Source organism: Amblyraja radiata, chromosome 14 (genome assembly GCF_010909765.2).
Source record: "Amblyraja radiata isolate CabotCenter1 chromosome 14, sAmbRad1.1.pri, whole genome shotgun sequence".
NCBI classification, from domain to species: domain Eukaryota; kingdom Metazoa; phylum Chordata; class Chondrichthyes; order Rajiformes; family Rajidae; genus Amblyraja; species Amblyraja radiata.
This window is the reverse complement of record NC_045969.1, coordinates 59,752,412-59,779,865: the sequence shown is the minus strand read 5'-3', so window position 1 is coordinate 59,779,865 and position 27,454 is coordinate 59,752,412. Positions and strand designations below refer to the sequence as shown.

The 27,454-nt window shown below is 45.8% G+C and overlaps 1 protein-coding gene and 1 long non-coding RNA gene across 5 annotated transcripts in view; one reads left to right on the top strand and one right to left on the bottom strand.

The window, feature by feature from the left end:
* The window catches only part of vtcn1 (V-set domain containing T cell activation inhibitor 1), a 390,797-nt gene extending 366,218 nt beyond the window's left edge, over positions 1–24,579 (top strand). The window contains exons 3-6 of one of the 4 annotated variants that reach the window (XR_004414078.1): positions 17,279–17,617; positions 18,683–18,943; positions 22,786–22,923; positions 23,334–24,579. Coding sequence is in view for 3 of the 4 variants with exons in the window: in XM_033033476.1 (XP_032889367.1) it covers positions 17,279–17,617; positions 18,683–18,943; positions 22,786–22,838 (653 nt within the window). In the remaining variant the exon portion in view is untranslated. Of the gene's footprint in view, positions 1–17,278; positions 17,618–18,682; positions 18,944–22,785; positions 23,017–23,333 lie in introns of those variants that run through there. The other 3 variants (XM_033033476.1, XM_033033475.1, XM_033033477.1) reach the window with 3 other exon arrangements.
* Positions 1,037–24,779, bottom strand: LOC116980859. Its single transcript, XR_004414082.1, has 3 exons — positions 24,692–24,779; positions 16,746–16,748; positions 1,037–1,050 (listed from the first exon to the last, which is right to left on the bottom strand). It is a non-coding gene; the product is annotated as an uncharacterized LOC116980859 (long non-coding RNA).
* Between the last annotated feature and the right edge of the window lie 2,675 nt (positions 24,780–27,454).

Genomic DNA, 27,454 nt, shown 5'->3' with positions numbered 1-27,454 from the left:
CTCTCTGCAGAGCCTTCTTGTCCTTGGCAGAGCAATTCCCAAACCAGATGGTAATATTCCCGGACAAGATGCTTTCCACCGCCGCTGCGTAGAAGCACTGGAGGATCCTCGGAGACACTCTGAATTTCCTCAATTGCCTGAGGTGGTAAAGGCGCTGCCTTGCCTTACTCACGAGTGGTGAGGCGTGTGATGCCCATGTCATATCCTCGGAGATGTGGACTCCCAGATATTTAAAACAGTTCACCCTATCCACAGGAACCCCATTTATCCTCAATGGAGTGCAGATGGCACAATGGGCTAAGTGTTCGGCTGGCGACCGGAAGGTAGCCGGTTCGAATCCCGCTTGGAGTGCATACTGTCGTTGTGTCCTTCGGCAAGACACTTCACCCACCTTTGCCTGTGTGTGAATGTGTGTGAGTGATTGGTGATGGTCGGAGGGGCCGTAGGCGCAGATTAGCAGCCACGCTTCCGTCAGTCTGCCCCAGGGCAGCTGTGGCTACAGAAGTAACTCACCACCACCGAGTGTGACTGAGGAGTGAATTAATAATGCGATGTAAAGCGCCTTGAGTATCTAGAAAGGCGCTATATAAATCCCATCCATTATTATTATTAATACGTCCTCGGATGATGTGCCCTCCTAAAGTCCATGATCAGCTCCTTCGTTTTTTTGATGTTCAAGTGGAGGCTGTTATCCTGGCACCAGAGTGCTAGACCAGCCACATCCTCCCGGTAGGCCTTCTCGTCGTTGTCTGAGATCAGGCCCACCACCACAGGGTCATCAGCAAACTTAATTATTGAGTTGGAGCTGAACCTAGCCACACAGTCATGTGTGTACAGGGAGTACAATAGGGGGCTGAGGACGCAACCCAGGGGCGATCCTGTGCTCAGGGTGAGGGACTTCGATGTATTCCCTCCCATCTTGACTACCTGGGGCCTGGCGGTGAGAAAGTCCAGGGAGGTGTTGAGCCCCAATTCCATTAGCTGTGTCCCAGATGGGACAATGAAATTCGTGCTTTGCTTCAGCACAACAGAATATAGAAGGCAGGAATACTAAACAGATCAGTGTGTCCACATACCACTATATAAATATATAAACGCATGAATAAATAAAACAGATAATGGGCTATTAATGTTCAAAGTTTTGTTTGAGTTGAGTTCAATAGCCTGATGGCTGTGTGGAAAAAGCTGTTTCTGAACCTGGATGTTGCAGTCTTCAGGCTCCTGTACCTTCTACCCGAAGGTAGCAGGGAGATGAGTGTGTGGCCAGGATGGTGTGGGTCCTTGATGATGCTGCCAGCCTTTTTGAGGCAGCGACTGCGATAGATCCCCTCGATGGTAGGGAAGTCAGAACTGCTGAAGAAGGCTTTCGACCCGAAATGCCACGTACTCCTTTTCTCAACAGAAGCTGAGTTACTCCAGCACTTTGTGTCTATCTTTGATATTTATGAGTAGTTGTCTTAACCAACAGCAAGGCTCTCACTTAACTATTTTTTTCTCTAATGCCAGCCGGGCAACCTAGGCAGCTTTTTAGGTTGCCAGATGACAGTTTAGGTAGTCATTAAAGACGGCTTGCATGCGTGTGCGATAATGTGCTCGGACGAAGTGTCTAGGGAAATGAACTCTTTTTAAGCTTTTGTGATCATTCAGGTTGACTTTAAATACTTGCTCTCCTCCATTCTAACCAGTTGTTACTTCTATTTCAGAATAATGTACTTCAAACATCTGGTGTTTTCCATCTTGTTCTCTTCTGCTGGTAAGTTCCTTTCTGGGTGTGGGTGGTTGCAGGTGCTTGAGTCTTGGTGTTCTTCACCGTTGATGAGGCGAGAGTTATTATGAGTAACCTCCTCACATTACAATGTTTCCGTTCACATTTATTAGAGCCATACTGTGTAGAAAAAGGCCCTCTGGCCCAACTTGCCTCCGCTGACCAACATGTTCCATCTACATTAGTACCATCTGCCTGCATTTGGCCCATATCCCTCTATCCTATCCATGTACCTGTGACACCACCAATGTTGGATGAATAATGGGTAACAATGAGTCCGAATGCAGGAGAGAGAGGGTGCAGGGGTAAGTTGCTGCCTTACACCACAGACCCAGGTTTGAACCTCACTATGGGTGCTGTCTATAACGAGTTCGTAAATTCTACCCATTTCCGTGTGGTTTTCTCTGTGCTCTGGTTTCCTCTCGTACTATAAAGACGTACAGCTTTATTGGCTAATTTGCTTGGTAAAATTGTAAGTTGTCCCATGTGTATGTAGGATTGTAAATTGTCCGCTAGTGTGCGGGGATCACTGGTCAGCGAGGACTCGGTGGGCCAACGTGAATAACGTTTAGTGCAAGAGTAAGTCCAGCAAAGTCCGATTAAAGTTAGTCCAAGGGCCACTAATGAGGTAGATACATAGATACATAGACAATAGGTGGAGGAGTAGGCTATTCGATCCTTCGAGCCAGCACCGCCATTCAATGTGATCATGGCTGATCATCCACAATCAGCACCCCGTTCCTGCCTTCTCCCCATACCCCTTGATTCCGTTAGCCCCAAGAGCTCTATCTAACTCTCTTTTCAATTATTTGATAGTAGCTCAGGACCGCTCTCCAGTTGTTGGTAGGGTGGTTCAGTTGCTTGATAACAGCTGGGAAGAAACTATCACTGAATATGGAGGTGTGCGGTTTCCAGTGAGGGAAATGGGTCTTAGGAACTAGGTCTGTGAGGCTGAGGTTGGGAAAGGGGGGGGATTTTTAATGGGCGGTCATAAGAGTACAAGAATGCATAACTTGTTGATTGTGTGTTTATGATATAGTTTATTGTATAATATAGTTTATTGCGCCATCAGTTACAAGTGATGTCATAGCTGCTTTCTTGCCCCTCTCCCCCTCCCCCCCCTCTCTCTCCCTCCCCTCTCTCACTCCCCCCTCCCCCCCACTCTTTCCCCCCTCCCCCCCTCTCTCTCCCCCCAACTCTCTCCGTTTATTGTATAATATAGTTTATTGCACCATCAGTTACAAGTGATATGTCATAGCTGCTTTCTTGCCCCTCTCCCCCCTCTGTCCCCCCTCTGCCCCCCCCTCTCCCCGCCTCTCTCCCCCCTCTCTCCCCCCCTCTCCCCCACTCTCTCTCCCCCACTCTCTCCCCCCCTCTCTCTCCCCCCCACTCTCTCCCCTCCTCTCTCCACCCCTCCCCCCGTCTCTCCCCCCCCTCTCTCCCCCCCCTCTCTCCCCCCCACTCTCTCCCCCCCACTCTCTCCCCCTCTCTCTCTCCCCCTCTCCCTCCCCCCCCCCCTCTCTCTCTCCCTCCCTCTCCCCCCCTCTCCCCCACTCTCCCCCTCACTCACTCCCCCTCTCTCTCCCCCTCTCTCCCCCTCTCTCTCCCCCTCTCTCCCCCCCTCTCTCTCCCCCACTCTCTATCCCCCCTCTTCTCACCCCCCTCTCTTTCCCCCCATTCTCTCTCCCTCTCTCTCCCCCCCCTCTCTCTCCCCCCCACTCTCTCCCCCCACTCTCAGTTTATTGTATAATATAGTTTATTGCACCATCAGTTACAAGTGATATGTCATAGCTGCTTTCTTGCCCCTCTCCCCCTCCCCTCTCTCCCCCTATCTCCCCCCTCCCCTCCCCCCCCTCCCCCCCCCCCTCTCCCCCCCTCCCTCTCTCCCCCCCCCTCTCTCTCCCTCTCTCTCTCCCCCCCTCTCTCTCCCCCTCTCTCCCCCCCTCTCTCTCTCTCTCTCCCCCTTCTCTCCCTGCCTCCCCCCCACTCTCTCCCCCCACTCTCTCCCCCCGCTCTCCCCCCTCTCTCCCCCTCCCCCCCTCTCCCCCCCCCTCTTTCTCGCCCCCATTCTCTCCCTCCACTCTCCCCCTCCCACTTCCCCTCCCACTCTCCCCCCCCTCTTCCCCCCTCTCCCCCCCCTCCCCCCTCCTCTCCCGCCCCCCCTCTACCCCCTTCCTTCCCCCTCCTCTCCCCCTTCCTCTCCCCCCCCCCTCCCCCCTCTTTCACCCCCTCCTCTCCCACCCCCCTCCTCTCCCCCCCTCCTCTCTCCCCCCCACCTCTCCCCCCCTCCTCTCTCCCCCTCCTCTCTCCCCCCCCTCCTCTCCCCCCCCTCCTCTCCCCCCCTCCTCTCCCCCCCTCCTCTCCCCCCCTCCTCTCCCCCCCCTCCTCTCCCCCCCCTCCTCTCCCCCCCTCCTCTCCCCCCCCTCCTCTCCCCCCCTCCTCTCCCCCCCTCCTCTCCCCCCCTCCTCTCGCATCGCCCCCTCCTCTCCCCCCCCCTCCTCTCCCCCCCCCTCCTCTCCCCCCCGTCCTCTCCCCCCCCTCCTCTCCCCCCCTTCCTCTCCTCCTCTCCCCCCCCTCCTCTCTCCCCCCTCCTTTCTCCCCCCCCTCACTATCCCATTGGGATTTTATGTGATAGACCAACACAAAGTGGTGCATAATTGTGAAGTGGAAGGAAAATGATACATGGTTTTCAAATTGTTTTACAAACAAAAAACTGAAAAGTGTGGTGTGCAAAAGTATTCAGCCCCCCTGAGTCAATACTTTGTAGAACCACCTTTCGCTGCAATTACAGCTGCAAGTCTTTTGGGGTATGTCTCTACCAGCTTTGCACATCTAGAGCCTGAAATTTTTGCCCATTCTTCTTTGCAAAATAGCTCAAGCTCAGTCGGATTGGATGGAGAGCGTCTGTGAACAGCAATTTTCAAGTCTTGCCAGAGATTCTCAATTGGATTTAGGTCTGGACTTTGACTGGGCCATTCTAACACATGAATATGCTTTGATCTAAACCATTCCATTGTAGCTCTGGCTGTGTTTAGGGTCGTTGTCCTGCTGGAAGGTGAACCTCCGCCCCAGTCTCGTCTTTTGAAGACTCTAACAGGTTTTCTTCCAAGATTGCCCTGTATTTGGCTCCATCCGGTGGGCGGCGCGACTCTCGTCAGCAGCGGCCTCTGCAGTCCGTCTGCGTTTTTATTATTTTATGTCTTATGTTTTTATGTAGTTTTTGTTATTTTTGTTGGGGTATGTGTGTGGGGGGGAGGGGGTAGCTTTTAAATCTCTCCCTGCACGGGAGACCCGACCTTTTCTTTGTCGGGTCTCCGTTGTCGTTGGGGCTGCAACGAGGAGCGGCCTCCAACAGGAAGACCGGGGGCTGTGGTGCCGACTACTCACCTCACCGTCGCGGAGCTGGCCGAGTCCAGAGCGGGTGGAGCTGTGGTGGACGCTGCTGCGACCCGACCTCCGGAGCTTCGGTGGCTGCAACTGCGGGTTTGGCGGGCGGCACCGGGAGCCCGCGGGTCCCTGGAGGGAGACCGCTTTTCGGGGCTTCCGCAACGGCGACTTCTCCCGCCCGAGTTGCGGGGTTGAAGAGCTCCTGGAGCGGGGCCTTACACCATCGCCCCGCGCGGCTTGGAATGGTTGCGGGATTGTGAGCGCACGCCGGGGGCTCTAACATCAAGACCCAGTGTGCGACCTTGCATCACCCGGTGTGGCTTTAATGGCTGCGGACAATTCTTATGGCTTTTTTTCAACAATGGCTTTCTTCTTGCCACTCTTCCATAAAGGCCCGATTTGTGGAGTGCATGACTAATAGTGTGGACAGATTCTCCCACCTGAGCTGTGGATATCTGCAGCTCCTCCAGAGTTACCATGGGCCTCTTGGCTGCTTCTCTGATCAATGCTCTCCTTGCCCGGCCTGTCAGTTTAGGTGGACGGCCATGTCTTGGTAGGTTTGCAGTTGTGCCGTACTCTTTCCATTTTTGGATGATGGATTGAACAGTGCTCCGTGAGATGTTCAAAGCTTGGGATATTTTTTTATAACCTAACCCTGCTTTAAACTTCTCCACAACTTTATCCCTGACCTGTCTGGTGTGTTCCTTGGGCTTCATGATGCTGTTTGTTCACTAATGTTCTCTAACAAACCTCTGAGGCCTGCACAGAACAGCTGTATTTATACTGAGATTTGATTACACACAAGTGGACTCTATTTACTAATTAGGTGACTTCTGAAGGCAATTGGTTGCACTGGATTTTATTTTGGGGTATCAGAGTAAAGGGGGATGAAGACTTTTGCACGGCACACTTTTCAGTTTTTTATTTGTAAAGAAATTTGAAAACCATGTATCATTTTCCTTCCACTTCACAATTATGCGCCACTTTGTGTTGGTCTATCACATAAAATCCCAATAAAATACATTTACGTTTGTGGTTGTAACGTGACAAAATGTGGAAAAGTTCAAGTGGTATGAATACTTTTGCAAGCCACTGTAGATTTAGCTCTTGTGGGCTATAGGAATCAAGGGATATAGGGAACAAGCAGGAACGGGGTACTGATTTTAAATGATCGGCCATGATCGTATAGAGTGGCGGTGCTGGTTCAAAGGGCCGAATGGCCTATTCCTGCATCTATTGTTCTATCTTCTATGTTATCAGTGTGCTGTTGCATTTATAGACCTGGTAAGCTGCCAGCAAGTAAGCATTTAATTGTTCTGTTGTTCCATGCAGTACATCGAACAATTAAGCGCTTTTGACAGCTGACTCTTGGTTTAACATCTTGTTTATCTCATGTGGCTCCAACATGGATGACCTTGTTGATCTATAAGGAGCCCTATTTTCTCCCTAGTTACTCTTAGACGCTTAATATACACTTAGAATATCTTCAGAGGATCTTTTACATTATTTGCCAAAGCAGTACTTTATCCTCTTTTTGCTCTCGGGATTTCCCTCTTTTCTCCTACTCAAGGGATTTAATTTCTCAAGGGATTTGCATGATCCCAACCAGTCATAAGTTCATACGTCATTGGGGCAGAACTAGGCCAACCGGCCCATCGAGTCTACTCTGCTATTTAATCATGGCTGATCTATCTTTTCTTCTCAACTCACCTCCAGTTTAAATTCCATTTGGAATATTTTGGAGGACCAAGAACCAAGAACCCCATTCTCCTGCCTTCTTCCCGTAACCTTTGATGCCCTTACTAATTAACCATATAACCATATAACAATTACAGCACGGAAACAGGCCTTCTCGGCCCTACAAGTCCGTGCCGAACACTTTTTTCCCCCTATTCCCATCTACCTGCACTCAGACCATAACCCTCCATTCCTTTCCCGTCCATATACCTATCCAGTTTATTTTTAAATGATAAAATCGAACCTGCCTCCACCACTTCCACTGGAAGCTCATTTCACACAGCCACCACTCTCTGAGTAAAGAAGTTCCCCCTCATGTTACCCCTAAACCTCTGCCCCTTCATTCTGAAGTCATGTCCTCTTGTTTGAATCTTCCCTACTCTCAATGGGAAAAGCTTATCCACGTCAACTCTGTCTATCCCTCTCATCATTTTAAAGATCTCTATCAAGTCCCCCCTTAACCTTCTGCGCTCCAAAGAATAAAGACCTAACTTATTCAATCTTTCTCTGTAACTTAGTTGCTGAAACCCAGGCGACATTCTAGTAAATCTCCTCTGTACTCTCTCTATTTTGTTGACATCCTTCCTATAATTGGGCAACCACAATTGTACACCATACTCCAGAATTGGTCTCACCAATGCCTTGTACAATTTTAACATTACATCCCAACTTCTATACACAATGCTCTGATTTATAAAGGCTAGCACACCAAAAGCTTTTTTTACCACCCTATCTACATGAGATTCCACCTTCAGGGAACTATGCACAGTTATTCCTAGATCCCTCGGTTCAACTGCATTCCTCAATTCGCTACCATTTACCATACATGTCCTATTTTGATTTGTCCTGCCAAGATGGAGCACACACTATTCAGCATTAAACTCCATCTGCCATCTTTCAGCCCATTCTTCTAAATGGCCTAAATCTCTCTGTAGACTTTGGAAATCTACTTCATTATTCACAACACCACCTATCTTAGTATCATCTGCATACTTACTAATCCAATTTACCACACCATCACCCAGATCATTGATGTACATAACAAACAAACGTGGACCCAACACAGATCCCAGAGGCACCCCACTAGTCACCGGCCTCCAACCTGACAAACAGCCATCCACCATTACTCTCTGGCATCTCCCATTCAGCCACTGTTGAATCCATCTTGCTACTCCTGCATTAATACCCAACAATTGAACCTTCTTAACCAACCTTCCATGAGGAACCTTGTCAAAGGCCTTACTAAATTCCATTTAGACAACATCCACTGCTTTACCCTCATCAATTTCCCTAGTAACCTCTTCAAAAAATTCAAGAAGATTAGTCAAACATGACCTTCCTGGCACAAATCCATGTTGACTGTTCCTAATCAGTCCATGTTTATCCAGATGCTTATATATATTATCTCTAAGTATACCTTTCCATTAATTTGCCCACCACTAAAGTCAAACTAACAGGTCTATAATTACTAGGTTTACTCTTAGAACCCTTTTTAAACAATGGAACAACATGCACAGTACGCCAATCCTCCGGCACTCTTCCCGTTTCTAATGACATTTGAAATATTTTTGTCATAGCCCCTGCTATTTCTATACTAACTTCCCTCAATGTCCTAGGGAATATCGTGTCAGGACCTGGAGACTTATCCACTTTTATATTTTTCTAAAGTGTCAGTACTTCTTTTTCTTTGAATCTCATAGTTTACATAGCTACTCTGCTTGTTTCCCTTACCTCACATAATTCAGTATCCTTCTCCTTGGTGAAAACCAAAGAAAATAAATTGTTCTATATTTCCCCCATCTCTTTTGGCTCTGCAGATAGCTGTCCACTCTGTCTCTCTAAAGGACCAATTTTATCCCTCGTTATCCTTTTGCTATTCATATAGCTGTAGAAACCCTTTGGGTTTACTTTCACCTTACTTGCCAAAGCAACCTCATATCTTCTTTTAGCTTTTCTAATTTCTTTCTTAAGATTCTTTTTACATTCTTTATACTCCTCAAGCACCTCATTTATTCCATGCTGCCTATAATTATTGTAGATCTCTCTCTTTTTCCGAACCAAGTGTCCAATTTCCCTTGAAAACCATGGCTCTTTCAAATTTTTACTATTTCCTTTCAACCGAACAGGGACATAAAGATTCTGTACTCTTAAAATGTCACCTTTAAATGTCCTCCATTTCTCCTCCACACCCTTCCCATGAAACAAAATGTCCCAATTCACTCCTTTTAAATCCTTTTGCCTCTCATCAAAGTTAGCCTTTCTCCAATCAAAAATCTCAACGCTAGGTCCAGTTCTGACTCTCTCCATAATTATATTGAAACTAACGGTATTGTGATCACTGGATCACAATTAAGAACCTGTCACGATCTGTGACAATGAATTCCACAGGTTCCCCACACTCTGGCTAAAGAAATTCTTCCTCATCTCTATTCTAAAGGTACGTCCCTTTATTCTAAGGCTGTACCCTCTGGTCTGAGGCCCACCCACTACTGGAAACATCCCCTCCGCATGCATTTCCCACTGAGTTACCCCAGCACTGTGTTTTTATTTAAACCAACATCTGCGGTTCTGTTTCTCGAAACAGTTTTATTCATCCCAACAGTGATTAGGATAACCAGTCTGTAAAAGGACCTTTGGGACATAACAACTTTATTGGTCTCCACTTGACTGAATTTTGCCACTACTGTGACCACTGGCAAAATGAATGATCATATTTTCGAATTATCCACTGATATTCTGCCTTGGCCTATTCACAGATATGGTCAAACGTCACTCCATCAATTGAGCACATTGTTTGGTGCAGCTGGTAAAGCCACTGCCTCACAGTGCCAGAGATCCGGGTTCATTCCTGACCTCGGGTGATGTCTGTGTGTCATGTTCCCCTTGTGACCGTGTGGGTTTCCTCCAGGTGTTCCTGTTTCCTTCCACACACAAAGACGTGGGTTTGTAAGTTAATTGAACTTTGTAAATTGCCTGTCGTGTGTAGGGAGTGGATACAAAAGTGAGATAACATAGAACTAGTGTGAACGGGTGATCGATGGTCGGCGTGGACTCGGTAGGCCGAAGGGCCTGTTTCCATGCTGTATCTTACAATTAATTCAATTCTGCCTTGAATATAACCTTGTCGTGTATTGTAACACTGAAGACCCTGGAGAAGATCTTCTATTTCTGAAGGGTCCCGATCTGAAATATCGTCCATCCATGTCCTCCAGAGATGCTGCATGACCCTCTGAGTTACTCAAGTACTTTCTGTTCAACGTAAGATTCCAGCAGTTGCAGTTCCATGTGTCATCTATTTCTGCCAAACAGACAATGTAACCGAGAATGACCACAGTTTTCCAAAGCCTGTGTTGAAAAGCCCAAACCAGGCATTCAAAAAAGAAACAATATAATCAAAGACGTCCCAACCCTGTCAATCCTCTTCTCCTTGCTCCCATCTGGCAAAATGTATAGAAGCTTGAAAGTGGGCACCACCAGACTCAGGAACAGCTTCTTCCCCTCTGTTATCAGGCTTTTCAAAGCATTCTTCCATGAGCTAGGTTACTGTCTGATTCATCTCTACCCCATTGTGGACATTGGACTTTGTCTCTGGAACTGGTGCGCTACAATACTGAGAACTATATTCTGCACTCTATCTTCCACTTCGCTCAACCTGAATACTTGATTTATTTATGTAGAGTATTATCTGAATTGTTTGGATAGTTGTGAAACAAAGCTTTTCACTGTACGTCAGTAGCCATGACAATAATAAACCTAACACCTTAAACTTCATCACAATAAACAGCAAAATAAAATGGTGGGATGCAACAAGCAAGATATCTTTTCCCAAATCACTTGTATTCAACACTTGCAAAGCAATCAACATTTAAAACATAATGTGCACAGAGTAAGGAGCAATAATAACCAGATCTCTCGTCTTTTTGATATACACCATCTAAGGGGAGAGTCAAGAGTGTTATTTAATAATAATAATAATAATAATAATAATAATAATAATAATATCTTGTCATTGCACGTCAGTGTAACGAGATTTAGTATGCAGCTCCAACCGATGAAAAAGAAAAGTAAAATAAATAAATAAGCTGTGTGTCGTGACCATCCGAGGGAGACAGTCCAGGGGGGGTGGGGGGCACTCAGCAGGGCCGGTTCAGAGCCGCTATAGCTCTTGGAATAAAGCTGTTTCTGAGTCTGGAGGTGTGGGCGTAGAAGGCCTTGTAACGTCTGCCGGAGGGAAGTAGTCCGTTAGAACGAACAGTCCGTTACAGGGGTGTGATGAATCTTTATGGATGCTGACAGCCTTCCTGAGGCACCGCGTGTGGTAGATGCCCTCCAAGGCTGGTAGCTCTGTCCCAATGATCCTCTGCGCTCTGTGGACGACGCGCTGAAGAGCTCTCCTCTCCGCCTCCGTGCAGCTGAGATACCACACAGAGATGCCATACATTAATATGCTCTCTGTGGTGCAGCGGTAGAACGTTGTCAGCAGCTGTTGGGGCAGACCAGTCTTTTTTAATGTCCTCAGGAAGAACAGTCATTGCTGTGCCTTCTTGACCAGCGCAGCGGTGTTGGTGGACCGTGTGAGGTCCTCTGAAATGTGAGTGCCCAGAAACTTAAAGCTGGACACTCTCTCCACACTTTCCCCATAAATGGAGATTGGGGCGTATTCTGCATTATGAGACCTCCTGGCCAATAATCAGCTCCTTGGTCTTAGAGGTGTTTAGTGACAAGTTGTTACGTGTGCACCAGTCCCCAGAAACCCCAGAAACTATAGGAAGAAACTCACCTACAGGACGAGGAAATCCAGGACCCACATTGCAATCCCGACGGGTCGCACATGGAGCCGCACGGAACTGCTCAACATCGGACGTGGCTGCGAGAAACTGGCTTGTGAGTACTACAGCACCCTCACCAAAATCCCGATGGAGCTGGGCAGAACAGCCCCCTGGATCACCACTCCGGAGGGTAGGAGATGGAGCAAGCGCCGGGAGCGAAAGCAGAAACGTGGCAGGCCAGCGGGGGTGCATGACAGGCTACGGAGGGCTCCACAAAGACCATCGCTCCCAAGCGTCTTTCTTGCGAATGTCCGGTCACTCACCAACAAGCTGGATGAGGTAAGGCTCTGGATCAACACCCAGCGATCCCTGAAAGACTGCTGTGTGCTGATCTTCACAGAGACCTGGCTCAGCGCGCTGGTTCCCGATGGGGCTGTGGACCTAACCAACCTGTCACTACATTGTGCTGATAGAACAAAGGACTCCGGCAAGAGCAAGGGTGGCGGGCTCTGCATCTACATCAACAATGACTGGTGCACCAACCACACTGCAGTAGAGAGCTACTGTTCCCCAGACCTGGAATACCTACTGCTTAAATGTTGGCCGTTTTACCTGCCTCGGGAGTTTACTGTGGTTATCATCATGGCCATATACATCCCACCACAGGCTAATGCTAACCTAGCGCGAGCACAGCTGCACTCGGCCATCAGTAAGCAGCAGGATGCTCACCCCGACGGTGCCTTCATTGTTGCAGGGGACTTTAACCAGCTCGACCTACGAGCCGCACTCCGCAAATTCCACCAGCATGTGCAGTGCCCTACCAGAGGCTCAAACACATTGGATAAAGTGTACACCAACATCAAGGACGCTTACAGAGCTCTCCCCAGCCCATCCCTGGGACAATCCGATCACCTCTCATTGTTTCTACTGCCTGCATACAAACCCCTCATCCGCAAGACCAAACCTGCAATAAGGACGGTCAAAATATGGCCCGAGGACGCCACCCTACAACTCCAGGACTGCTTTGATCGCACCGACTGGGACCTGTTTGCACAACAGGCTACCAGTGGTACAGAGGTAGACTTGGAGGAGTACACATCCACTGTGCTCTCCTACATCAACTGCTGTGTGGAGACTGTCACAGTGGACAAGCAAATAAAGATGTTCCCAAACCGGAAACCCTGGATGAACAAGGAGGTTCAGGATCTGCTAAGGGCACACAACAATGCCTTTAAATATAGGGACACTTCTGCCTACAGTGCGGCCAGGTCGAACCTGAACAAAGGCATAAAAAAGGCCAAATACATCCACAGGCAAAGGGTAGAAGACCACTTCAATACCGCGGACACCAGAAGCATGTGGTAGCAATGTTACAAAATTTTGAGATTTTAAAAATCAAGTCTGTAATTTATCCCATCAGATAAAGCATAAAAATAAGTTTAATTTGACATCTAATTCACTTTCATATCTCAAGTATTTAAAAAGTTATGGCCATTTTCATACTCGGAAATGAGCATCTTGTTCCCTATTGATTTTCTATGGACATAACAAAAAAGTTGTGATCGTGAACAGTCAAAAGCCCATAACTTTCTTAAAAATTAAGAGAACTGAATGAAATTTTCAGTTATCATAGATTGAAGCATTCTGAAACAAATATAAAATAATCTTACTTGGATGACCTGAAATTAAAGCATATAATTAGTTAGTTACCTAATTGTAGCTAATTTCAGACTTCAATTACTAGATCTAAACATCTATCCATTTCTTAATAAATGATTAACATTTTTAAATAGCCTAAATGTCCAAATAATATTCACAAATAATTCACAATAAAACATGATTTTAAAATCTCATTTACATTAATTTATAGGCCAAATGGAAGGAATTCAGTGTTCAATTGCTGTAAATAAATGCCCATTTAAATCAGCTTTCCAGTGGGTCCCTGTGGAACGCGCTGGTTTAGAACGTTCACATTGCGGTAGATTTGTGCCTCAAATGCCGAGAAAAATACTGCGCGATATAATGGGCCCAAATTGAGCTACTCGCAATATTAAATTTTGTATAAAGGGATCTTTAGAAGCCCTTTTGAATGTAAAAATATACAACCTACCTTCTGCTATTTTCTTTATGAGACCCTGCGGTTGCTGACGGTCGCGGGTTTAAAGATTGATTTTTAAACTACTATAACTATTATTCAAGGCCTTTAAACCTAATAATAGCTTTTGCGACGGGGTCTATCAGCGATTTTTCGTTAATAATTAACTAGGCTGAACATTTTCGATTGGAACAGCTTAGAGAAAATCGCGTTTTAAACCCGCCCCCTCTAAACGGCGCCAAAATTGCGCACAACCTCAGCGGCAGATATTCAGCGACGCTTCAGGTAGGCTTTGCAACATACCTACATGTGGCAGGGTGTCAGGGACATCACTGACTACAAGAGCAGCCCCGCCTGCCCCCACAGTGATATCACACTGGCCAACGAACTGAACACCTTCTTTGCCCGGTTCGAAACTGGCAACACCACCAGGAGTGGAATAACCCCGGCCATGGCTGAGGGACAGGCCTTAACACTGAGCACTCAGGAGGTACAGTGTGCTCTGCGTAGGATCAATCCACGCAAGGCTGCAGGCCCGGATGGAGTCCAGGGAAGGGTACTAAAGAACTGTGCTGTACAGCTGGCGGAGGTATTCACGAGAATTTTAATCTATCTCTATATCTGGCAACGGTCCCCAAGTGCCTGAAAACAGCCACCATAGTGCCGGTGCCGAAAAAGTCCAAAGTCACCAACCTGAATGACTACCGACCGGTTGCCCTAACTCCAATCCCAATGAAGTGCTTCGAAAGGCTGGTCCTCTCCCATATCAAATCCAGCATCCCTGCCTCACTGGACTCTCATCAATTTGCATACAGGGCAAATAGATCAACAGAGGATGCCATCTCTCTGGCTCTTCACACTGTCCTGACCCACCTGGACAGACAGGGCACGTACGTGAGGATGCTCTTCGTTGACTATAGCTCTGCATTCAATACGGTCATCCCCACCAAGCTCACCACTAAACTCCACCAGCTAGGCCTCAGCTCGCCGATATGCGATTGGATCCTGAACTTTCTGACGGAGCGAACTGAGAAATGTACTGAGAAATGTTGTCAGTACATTTCTCAAATGTACTGACAACAGAACAATGAAAGACATATCCACATCTTCCCATCTCCACCCCTTTCCATGGAGACCGCTCCCTCCACAACTCCCTGGTCAACTCGTCCTTTCCCACCCAAACCACCCCTTCCCCAGGTACTTTCCCCTGCAACGAATGGAGATGCAACACCTGTCCCTATACCTCCTCCCTGGACTCTGTCCAAGGTCCCCGACAATCCTTTCAGGTGAGGCAGAGGTTCACTTGCACCTCCTCCAACCTCATCTACTGGATCCACTGTTCCAGGTATGGACTCCTGTTTATTGGCGAGACTAAGCGCACGCTCGGCGATTGTTTCGTTCAACACCTCCACTCAGTCAGCCTTGGCCAACATGACCTCTCAGTTGCTAAATGCTTTAACTCCACCTCCCATTCCCACACTGACCTTTCTGTCCTGGGCCTCCTCCGCTGTCAGTGCGAGGCCCAGCACCTCACATGTTGCTTGGGCAGTTTATAACCTAGATGTATTTATATTGACTTCTGTAACTTCAAGTAATCCTTGCTTTTCTCCTCTCCATCTCTCCCTCATGCTAGTTCGATTAGTTTCCTCCTGATTACATTTTACTGGTTGGATGCATTGTTATGGCCCGCAGCTAACAATGATTCATTCTATATTTTCTTTGACAACTCCCCTTTTGATTTCTTGTTTTCACACCTTACCCTTCAACATCTGTGTTTCCCTCTCTCCTGCCACTCAGTCTGAAGAAGGGTCCCGACCTGAAACTTCACCCATTCCTTCTCTCCAGAGATGCTGCCTGTCCCACTGAGTTACTCCAGCATTTTGTGTCTACCTTTGGTGTAAACCATCATCTGCAGTTCCTTCCTACACACTGTAATTTTCATTTGTCTTTAGCACAACCTGTTGTACTTGTGAATGATATGATATGTCTGGCTAGCACATAAAATGATATATTTTTACTATCTCAGTACACGTGTAATAGTAAACCAACGACAATATCATATAATTACCTACCAAGGCTACAAGAAATGGCATATCTGACGCTTACTGGTCAAGAATCTAGCAATCTCTGCTTTAAAAAAAGACAGTCTCCACAGCTGTCTGTGGTAATAAATTCCACAGATTCACCACCCTCAGACTCCTCAACTCCTTTGTTTATGGAACTATTGCACTACAATGCTGAGAACTATATTCTGCACTCTCTTTGTTTGAGTTTGGCTTCATTGTATTTATGTATAGTATCTGATTTAATTGGACTGCATGGATGCTGGGACCAGCTGTTGTAATGACATCCTTTAGGAGGGCAGAGGGGACAGTGTCGAGGGGGCAGGTAGTAGGTTTCATGGTGGTGATCAGTTTTACAAGGGAGGGTAAAGTAACGGGTTGTAAACTGTCTAATTTTGAAGAGCAGACCAATGAGACAGCCAGGTCACGGGTGGGAGGGGAAATATTTGTTCTGATGTTCTTTACTTTGCTGGTGAAAAATGTAGTAAATTCCTCGCACTTGGCAGGGGACCCAGTTAGGCTGGTGCTGGTGGCAGGACAGATGATGGAGGTGATGGTGCTAAAAAGGACCTTGGAATTATGAGCGTTTTTGGAGATAAGGGTGGAAAAATATTTAGTTCTTGCAGATTTTACCGCTTCCTGGTATTTGTGAAGATTGTTTTTCAGGAGTTCAAAGGAAATTTGAAGCTTATCAGATGTGTACTTCCGTTCTGATTTTCTGCATTCTCTTCTTAGGGCTCTGGTGGTATCATTAAGCCACGGCTCGCCTTTAGGCTTAGGCTTTTTAATTTTAAGAGGATCAACAGAATCCATGATGGAAGAGCAGTTAGTATTGAATAAAGAAATGAGGTCGTCGGTACTGAGATGAGGGGTGGACGCCTCAATAGTGCAGATGTCGGGTGCGGCTATGAGAGCCTCAGAGAACTTACTGGCTGTCGTGGAATTAATGTAGCGGGAGTAGCGAGCAGGGAGATGGGATTTTGAGGGAGAGAAAGGCAGAGATGCATCAAATATAATAGCACTATGATCAGATAGGCAGGCATCAATAATATCTGTGTTACAAGTTGGGAGACCAGACGAAAGCACTAGGTCTAGTGTATGGCCAAGCTTGTGCGTGGGTCCAGTGGTGAGGAATCAGGACCCGGTCAAATTAGGAGACAGTTTCTTCCCAGCTGATATTAGACAATAACTAGAGAGCATTCCTGAACTACTATCTACCTCATTAGAGACCATCAGATTATCTTTGATTGGACTTTATCTTGCATAAACATTGTACCCATTGTTGCCTTGATCGTGCATCTGTACACTTTGGACAGCTCGATTGTAGTCATGTATTGTCTTTCTGCTGACTAGTTAGCACCCAGCAAAAAGCATTTCACTGTACCTCGGTACACGTGACAATAAACTAAACTCAACTCAAGTGAAGGTGACAATAATAAACCCTTTTCTGCCTTTTGTTTAGATGCATTCATCACTTGTGAACTAGCCACAGATGTAGAGATCGGCAAGGATGTCACCTTCAATTGTACGTTTGAGTGCAATGATCCATGTGTACCGTGGGTGATGTGGGAGAAGGATCAAGTTGCCGGAATCTTGCACGAGTACAAGGAAGATAAAAGCGATGTCAGCAAACAACATGCCAACTACTCGGGAAGAATTGAAGTCGACACATTCTCATTTAAAGAAGGAAAAGCATTCCTTACATTGAAGAATGTCGAAATCTGGGATGAGGGAAAGTACATTGTCAGTATTAGCACTGACAATGGATATGGAGCTGGATTTGTCCAGCTATCTGTTTGGGGTATGTCTTCATACTTGATAGGAGAAGAATTAGGCCATTTGGCCCATCGGTCATTCGGTCATCTCCTGCTTTCTTCCCATACCCCCTTACTCCCGTACTAATCTAGAACCTGTCAATCTCCATTTTAAAAATACCCAATGACTTGGACTCCACAGCTGTCAGTGTCAATGAATTCCACAGATTCACCACCCTCGGGCTGTAGAAATTCCTCCTCTTCTCCTTTCTAAAGGAACATTGTTTTATTCTGATGCTGTGCCCTCAGGTTCTAGACTCACCCACTACTGGAAACCTCCTTGTCTTCTCTCTTATTCTGTTTACAGTGAGGGTCAAATGTACCTGGGTTTATTTATTTCATTGTTCAGTATTTGGGATTATTTTTAATTCTTAACACAGCTTTTTTTACAGAAAGCCAGGTGCCGAATATTCTGGTGTCATCTCCCTTCATCAAAATTCTCTTGTGAAGTTCCACCAGTTCAAATAAACTTCATGCCTCTGTCAGGAGGAAATGTAGCTGAGAATGTCCACGGCATCAAAGTTACAAAGAACAAGGGTGTCTTTGGGGTGTCTAATTATACAACTATTAATGGCGGCATGGTGGCGCAGCGGTAGAGTTGCTGTCTTACTGCACCAGAGACCAGAGTTCGTTCCTTACTATGGGTACAGTCTGTATGGAGTATATACGTTCTCCCCGTGACCACGTGGGTATTCTCCGGGGACACCGGCTTCCTCCCACACAAAAGACATACAGGTCTGAAGAAAGGTCTTGACCCGAAACATCACCCATTCCTTCTACAGAGATGCTGCCTGAGTTACTCCAGCATTTTATGTCTATCCTAGGTCGGCAGGTTAATTGCATCGGTAAAAAATCTCAATTGTCCTGCACGGGAGGACAATGGAGCACCTGGAGAAAACCCACGTGGTCACGGAGAAAACGTACAAACTCCGTACAGACAGCACCCATAGACAGGATGGAAGCCAGGTCTGTGGCGCTGTAAGGCAGCAACTCTACCGCTGCGCCACCATGTTGCCATTAATGGTTTCTATTTATGTTTCTTTTCTTGGCAGCTGCTACTCCTATCAAATTATTCTGGAATTCCGAAATGCACATACTCTCTTGCCAGTCGTCAGGGTGGTATCCTGCCCCAAAGGTGGAGTGGAAGGACACATCGGGGAACAATTTAAACAACGACAGTGAAATAATCATGAGAGAACCCAATGGCCATTTCAACGTGACCCACAATCTGAAAGTATTGGACAAACAGAATCAGTACATCTGCTCAAAGTGGCATAAGTGGATGAAAAAACAGACTCGAGTGGGCTTCTCGGGTAAGTTTATCTCTGAGATTATTAATCAAGTAAATTTAAATAAGCTTATTAGAGATATTTTCATTCATAATCTGAGATCCATCAGTCATTGTTTAAGAAAGAACTGCAGATGCTGGAAAATTCGAAGGTAGACAAAGGTAGGCAGACATTTTTTGTCTATCCATCAGTCATTGACAAGTTTGTTGGTGAATTATTCCAGGATTTAGTCTCACCGACCCACAAGACTTAGATTTAGGTTTATTATTGTCACGTGTAGTGTTGACACAGTGGTGCAGCGGTAGAGTTGCTGCCTCACAGCGCCAGAGACCCGGGTTCCATCCTGACTAGGGGGGTGTCTGTACGGAGTTTGTACATTCTCCCTGTGACCCCGTAAGATTTCTCCGGGTGCTCCGGTTTCCTCCCACTCTCTAAAGACGGGGTTTGTAGGTTAATTGGCTTCCAGAAATTGTAAATTATTCCTTGTGTTCAGTGGTTCAATGGCACTTTATTTCTCTCATGTACTGAGGTACAGTGAAATTCATTTTTGTATACAGTTCAGTACAAGTGTCACTATACAGAAACACTTAAATACATGTTAACTGAGCATCGCAGATACAAGTGTCTTACAGTAGTACACAGAGTCAGTATACAGTCACCAGTTTTGGTGCCATTTTCGAGTGACAATTGTAAGTGCAGGGTTCTTGAGCTGACCATGAAGGCCTGTTGTCCTGGTGGCATTGCAGGGTCGGCCTGGCCATGAGTGACCATGATGTCCTCCACCACTCTAGATGGTGCCCGGTCCACGTGCTCGGCCTCTTGGAGCGGTGCCCAGTCCAGACGAGGCACAGGCTGTTGCAGGGCCTCCAGCGGCCCATTCCCCCGTCAAGGCAGTACACTGCCTCCTGCAGCCGGTCTGCTTACTGGCCCTCTGTCCAACTCGCTCCACTCTGGGTGGGTGAGCCGGGCCTTACAGGCGGGTTCCGGTCTGCGGAGCAGGTCCTCAGTCCACGGCAAGCCAGCTGGGCCTGCTGGTGGGCTTTGCCAAGGCTTGCCGGGATCCTCCCACCACGTGGCTAGCCGAATACTCGGCCATGTGCAGTGTGTAGGATAGTCCTAGTGTACGGGGAGATCGCTGGTCAGTGCGGTCCCGATGGGCCGAAGGACCTGTTTCAGCACAGTGTCTCAAGTACGGTAAAATAAAACTTATACTGTATGGATGGATTAACTAAGTTTGGCACAATGTTTCTGATTGTTGGTCATGAGAAACTTTGAAATTGTTAGCAGTGTGGAATGACTGATGACTATTTTCTGGATTGCACTTATTAAGTAGACGCCATAGCTCAGAATTCTCAGATAAAACGATTGGGTGATTATTCAGTGTCTATTTTGGTGTCCCGTTATTTTGATGCTGAATATAAGGAAAATCCGTAATTCTATATCATTTCTTCTTTTTCTATATTGTTAATAAACATAATCCTCATAAATAAAGAACAAACCTTAAATGAATAAAGTGTTATTTTTTGTTAAATTTTACCCGATATTCGATGCCCCCTGCCCCCTGAAAACCACGTCCCGATGGTTACTAGTGAAATTTCAAGTCTGCATATTTATTTAATGGGGGATCTATCGTAAATTAAAATACTTTTAAACGGTAGGTATTAATAATTAAAATATTTATCACCCTTAAAAAAAATCCTCTATTCCTGATAAAATTATAAATATTACCATATTTTTCGAAAATTCCTTGTCCCGATGATTGATCATTGAATTGAATTGAATTTATTTGTCATTCAGACCTATCGGTCTGAACGAAATTTCGTTGCCATGCAGTCATACATATAATAAAAAAAGACAAACACACAATAAACACAAATTTAACATCCACCACAGTGAGTTCATCAGGCACCTCCTCACTGTGATGGAAGGCAAAAGTCTTAAGTCTTTGTCTCTTCCCTCCTTGTTCTCCCTCTGCGCCGAGGCGATCCAGGCTTCAGATGTTGTGACCCCGCTGGGCGATGGTAAGTAATGTCAGTCCCAGTTGAATCCAAGCGCCACGAACGGGCCGGTTCAAACCCGGGGTGGTCGAAGCTGCCGAAGCTGCAGCCCTCCAGTCCAGCGGACGCATTTACCGTCACGCACCTTTGTTGAGCCGTCCCACATGGCTATAAATAGAATAGACGCGAACCTTCTACCTCAAAAGACCGCAGAATTCAAAAGTCCCCTACCCTGTGAATTTCTCCTGATTCGCAGGACGAGAAGCGGGTGAAAACTCAGTTTCTTGCTGCATAGCGGGTACGTACCTTTATTCAGCGCCATTCCCGAACGCTGCTGAAGTCTTAGAGACAAAAAAAATCTTTCTTTTTTGATTTGTTCTGGAGAACAAATCGTGCCATGTGCCATTCTGGAAACGATATGGCCAGGCATGGCCTTCCGGCGAGGCCATCCTGGGCTAAAGGCTTGGGCCACCATTCCCGAACGGCCTCATCCGCAACTTAACCCTGATCTCCATCCAGCCCCAGCCCCAGCCCCAGCCGGAGACAAAACCGTTGCATCTTCCCGTGACCCAATGTCCCTCTCCATGCCCGGCCCTCTTCAGCTCTTGTTCCCCGGTTGGGGGGGGGGGGGAAATAAGGGCTGAAGAGGGCCGGGCATGGAGAGGGACATCGGGTCACGGGAAGATGCGACGGGTTTGTCTCCGGCTGGAGAAGTAGCCCCAACCCTAGCCCTAGCCCCAGCCCCAACCCCATCCCTAGCCCTAAAGATAGTTTTAGTCATCTCCATCACGTGACGACCCCAAACTTGATCATCTCCACCATGCTGAGTCATATCTGTCACATGAGTATTTTATGCTCATATTGTGTAAAACAATATAACAATGACCATAATTATCAATGTAATTGTTAAATGAACAGTATGCTTCTGCCTATTTATCTGAAGTTAATATTATTTTAGAGGAAGTTGGTGAAAACATATGTGAAGGTTACCATTCTTGCTGAAAATCACCACTTTTTTCGGCAGTAAACTGTTACGAAGGTTTAAAATCAATGCGTTGGACTGAAAAAGTTTTTTTTTATGGTTTATTTGAGGAAGATTATAATTTGAAAGACTGTGACAAAAAAATTATTTTATATTCTTAAATCAGTTACATTTTGCATTGTTCATCATAAAAATATGACTGAATGCAATGGGCAACCTGGAAAAAGAAGATGAAAACATAAATTAAATTCTCTAAAAGATTGAGACAAACATATTTTACCCATAGTAGATATGTTCACCTATGTGAAACAACATTCAAAGTTGGAAACATTTAAGTTTTATATTCTGGTTTCCAGAAACTTAAAACTTACTGAAGAATCACCCGATTATGTAGTTGGTTGGATCACAGATAATCGAGGAGGTGCACAGTTCAAAATTCAGTGCTTAGGTTTATTATTATCATGTGTACAGTAAAAAGCCACGCACCGACGGCCTTTACCTGCACTCTGGCTGCCCGCCGGCCGTGACCATTTACCTTGCCAATCATCGCCTCTCCGGCGGCTGCCAGCACCCACCTGGATTCCAGGCCCAGTTCCCAACCGAGAGACTGAGGAAGGGTCACGACCCGAAACATCACCTGTCCATGTTCTCCAGAGATGCTGCCTGACCCGCTGTTACTCCAGCACTTATACAATGATAATCCCTTACTCAGTTATAGCGAACAATTGGTAATAACAGAGACCATTCTCCCCCCCCCCCCCCCCCCCATGGTCCTTTATAAAGAGGGTTTACTGTAATGTTATTATTATTGTTTACAGTGCTAACCTGTGTCTGAACAGCATTAGCAGGGAAAATTTTGATTTTTTGTCCAATTTCTTTATTTTCAGAAGGAACTCGCTTAATCCGGGTGGATGATGGAAAAAACCCTTCAGATTTATAAATCAAAAGATGCATTGCTGCAAACAACAAGGAAACTCGTGATATTTTGTATTTTCATCGCCGGCTTTTGCGCACCTGTCTGCCAATCAAACCCATATCCCCGCCCCACCTCTTCCCTGTATCCACCTATCACTTGCCAGGCTTTATCTTGCCCATTACTCTCTTCCAGCTTTCTCGTTCTGAAGATTTTGATTGGTTGACCATGTGTGCTGAGAAACAGCTTTTAGGATCAGGTCCTTAAACAGCTTATGACACCGATTCACTGACAGGAAACGGTGTCAGCTTCTTGACACCAACATTAAGGAACGTGTAGCATAATTACATCATTTTTTGTCCACAAAAAAAAGCACTAGAGGAACGAATAATCAAATGTAAACCGTTGTGGAGATATCTCTGAGCATTCATGCGACTACTCAGGATTCTCAGCTGCCATGTACTGTATGTCTAGTTTGTAGCTGTTCTCTGCTTTGTGATGGGACTAAGACACAATAGTGATTATTTGTAATCCAAAAGATGCTTTGTGAGATGTTGTTCCTGCTGTTGGTGTCTATTGTGGATCATCGTTCTGTAAGATGTTTAAGGGCCTGACCGCCAAATTTAGTAAAGAAATGAGTGGTACGGTGGCACAGCGGTAGAGTTGCTGCCTTACAACGCCAGAGACCCGGGCCCGATCCTGATTATAGGTGCTGGCTATACGGAGTTTGTACGTTCTCCCCGTGCCCTGTGGGTTTCCTCTGGGAACTCCAATTTCCTCCCACACTCCAAAGACGTACGGGTTTGTAGACTAATTGGCTTTGGTAGAATTGTAAATTGTCCCTCGTGTATTGGATAGTGTTAGTGTACGGGGATTACTAGTCAGCGCCGAATTGGTGGGTTGAAGGGCGTGTTTCGGTGCTGTATCACTAAACTCAACTAAATGTTATTGTTTAAAGTTCAGCCACACTCTCTCACTGCTCTCCCTCAGTGAGTTCCTCCTGCCATCGATAACATAGCCACGTGTGTTTCCTCAGCACCTGCCTTCACTGCTCAGTTGTTCCACATGGCTTCCAGTTCCAATTTGAGGCATCTAGGTTTCTGGGCCATCCTGGGTCCAAGATACCTGGACCCTACTCACCACTACTTGCTACACACCCCATCCATGCTCAGAATGCTACACTCTACGCCATGCGCTGGGACCAGTCGTCTCTCGCTCGCCCTCACCTGCAGCTCCGTGACTCACTCGGACATGGACCTTAAATGAGATCCACGTCATCCTCTGCCTGAACCTCCTCCTCACAGTGATGCAGTGGCAGAGTAGCTGCTTACATTCACAGAGACCCGAGTTTTATCCTGACTGTGTGGAGTTTGTACATTCTCCCTGTGACCATGTGTTATTCCTTTGTTATCCAAATTCCCACTACATCCCACAGACATGCAGGTTTGTAGGTTAATCGGCCCATATAGGATGCAAAAGTGAGATAATGTTGAACTAATGTACAGGTGATCGATGGTCGTCATGGACTCGGTGGGCCGAAGGGCCTGTTCTATGCTGTCTCTTTGAAACTTAAAAATATAACTCCCGGTTTTTATGTAGGCAAGTTTGGTCTCAAATCTATCACGGACATTCTCTCGATGCCGATCATCAATCACCCGTTCACACTAGTTCACTTTCTTATCCACTCCCTACACACTTGGAGCATCTTTACACCCAATTAACCTACAAACCCACACATCTTTGGAATGTGGTAGGAAACCGGAGCACCCGGAACAAAAGCAATTGCAAACTCCACACACGAGCAACACCTGAGGTCAGGATCGAAGCCAATTATTTAAAAAATGTTTATTTTCTTATTTTTCTCGTTCTGAAACCTTGACAGGTGAGAGGGAAAGATTGATTAGCCACGTTGAATGACAGAGTTGACTCAATGGACCAAATGGCCTAATTCTGCTCCGACAACATGATGTTATGATAGGAAGGTTTTGGAGGGATTTTGGCTAAACACAATGCTTAGTTGGCATAGGCAAGTTGGGCTGAATGGCCTGATTCCAAGGATTCTGACTTGTACATAACAGAACGTTGGTTGTACATTCGCTCCACGAATGAGTGATATATGATGCTGCAGAATTCAACAGATTGGACAAAGTAACTCGTTTAATACAGGTATATCGATCCATAAGCATATGCAATCAAGGTCAATGCTTGGGATTAAAGGATTTAGAATTCACACAATGTCATAAATCAGACTAGAAAGGGAGATGAGTTGGACGTTCTTGAATATTGTTTGAAGTGAGGCCTTTGAATAAGTTTATCTCAGCGAAATAGTGGACTTTTGAAACGTATATTAATCATTTGCATCAGCATTTAATGTTTTTTGCGAATTGCAGTATAATGAATGTTAATGAAAAGCTAGCAATCGTATAAGTAGAGTTAGACACAATGCTGGAGTAACTTAGCAGGTCAGGCACATCCTCTAGAAAATGGATAGCTGCATTTCAGGTTGAGGCACTTCTTCAGACAGGGTCTAAAGAAGGGTCCCTACCCGAAATGTCACCTATCCATTTTCAACAGGGAAATTGCTTGACCTGCTGAGTTACTCGAGCATTGTGTGTCTTATCTTTGGTATAAACCAGCAGCTGCAGTTTTTTTTTTATTATAACCATATAAGCAACTGGTTTAGAAGCATGGTCTTGGCTGTTGAAGTGTTATAAATTAAACTTTAAACGTAATGCACACTTGATCAAGGTCAGGACAGATCCAACAGTTGAGTGTTGGTTGTTGAAGATGGTGCAGTCAACATAAGGATGTTAATTTGTTGGCACCTGGAAAAGCTGGATCATGGCTGAGATGAGGATGAAGGGAGAGGGAGGTAGATCACCAGATTTGTGCAAGGTGAAGACCAGATTGCAATGATGTATCTGGGGCTTTCAACCTTGACCTTGTGGGAACTGCAGTATGACAAGTTAAGGTAACGTACATGCAGCTACAGTTTTGAAATTTGAATAAGTTTTAGTTCTTAGTTAAATAGTGGACTTTAGAAACATTAACCATTAGTGCTGGATTTTAATGTTTTGTTAATTGCAATGTCATGAGTTTTAATGGAAAACTAGAAATCCTATGTAACTGGTTTTGATGCATGTTGTGTGCTGTTGATTTTTTTCAATATTCTGATATTTCATGAATGTTTTAGGAATATTTCAATCTTGACCTTGTGGAAACTGCCGTATGAGAAAGATTAAGGTAGCATGCAACCAGCTACAGGTGTCCAGCTAAAGATCCTTGAGCATTAGCCTGTGATGCACAGGCTGTGATAGCTGTACAGCACAAGGTCCTGGAGAGTTGGTCTTTGGACATGCAACTGGCTCTAACCATACAGCACAAGGTCCAAGAGTTATATTACTGATTAAATGCAAATAGAGGATTGAAATGCATGCAGTGTTTAATTTGATATTAGTGCTTTTATGAACGTATTGTGATTGGTGATAAGAATTTGGAGAATGCGCAAGATTTCAATCGGTCAGAATGTGTATAAAAGTCGACACTTCCAAGCAGAATTTCAGAGTAGTGCGGTAATTGGGACTGTGTTGCTCTCCTCTTGCACACGTAAATAAAGAGTGTTTGGGAAACCATATAACCATATAACAATTACAGCACGGAAACAGGCCATCTCGACCCCTCTAGTCCGTGCCGAACACATAGTCTCCCCTAGTCCCATATACCTGCGCTCAGACCATAACCCTCCATTCCTTTCCCATCCATATAACTATCCAATTTATTTTTAAATGATAAAAACGAACCTGCCTCCACCACCTTCACTGGAAGCTCATTCCACACAGCTACCACTCTCTGAGTAAAGAAGTTCCCCCTCATGTTACCCCTAAACTTCAGTCCCTTAATTCTCAAGTCATGTCCCCTTGTTTGAATCTTCCCTACTCTCAGTGGGAAAAGCTTTTCCACGTCAACTCTGTCTATCCCTCTCATCATTTTAAAAACCTCTATCAAGTCCCCCCTTAACCTTCTGCGCTCCAAAGAATAAAGCCCTAACTTGTTCAACCTTTCTCTGTAACTTAGTTGCTGAAACCCAGGCAACATTCAGTAAATCTCCTCATTACTCTCTCTATTTTGTTGACATCCTTCCTATCATTAGGCGACCAAAATTGTACCCATACTCCAGAATTGGCCTCACCAATGCCTTGTACAATTTTAACATTACATCCCAACTTCTATACTCAATGCTCTGATTTATAAAGGCCAGCACACCAAAAGCTTTCTTTACCACCCTATCTACATGAGATTCCACTTTCATGGAACTGTGCACAGTTATTCCCAGATCCCTCTGTTCACCTACATTCTTCAATTCCCTACCATTTACCATGTACGTCCTATTTTGATTTGTCCTGCCAAGATGTAGCACCTCACACTTATCAGCATTAAACTCCATCTGCCATCTTTCAGCCCACTCTTCCAACTGGCATAAATCTCTCTGTAGACTTTGAAACTCTTCTTCATTACCCGCAACCCCACCTATCTTAGTATCATCTGCATACTTACTAATCCAATTTACCACACCATCGTCCAGATCATTGATGTACATGACAAACAACAGTGGACCCAACACAGATCCCTGTGGCACCCCACTC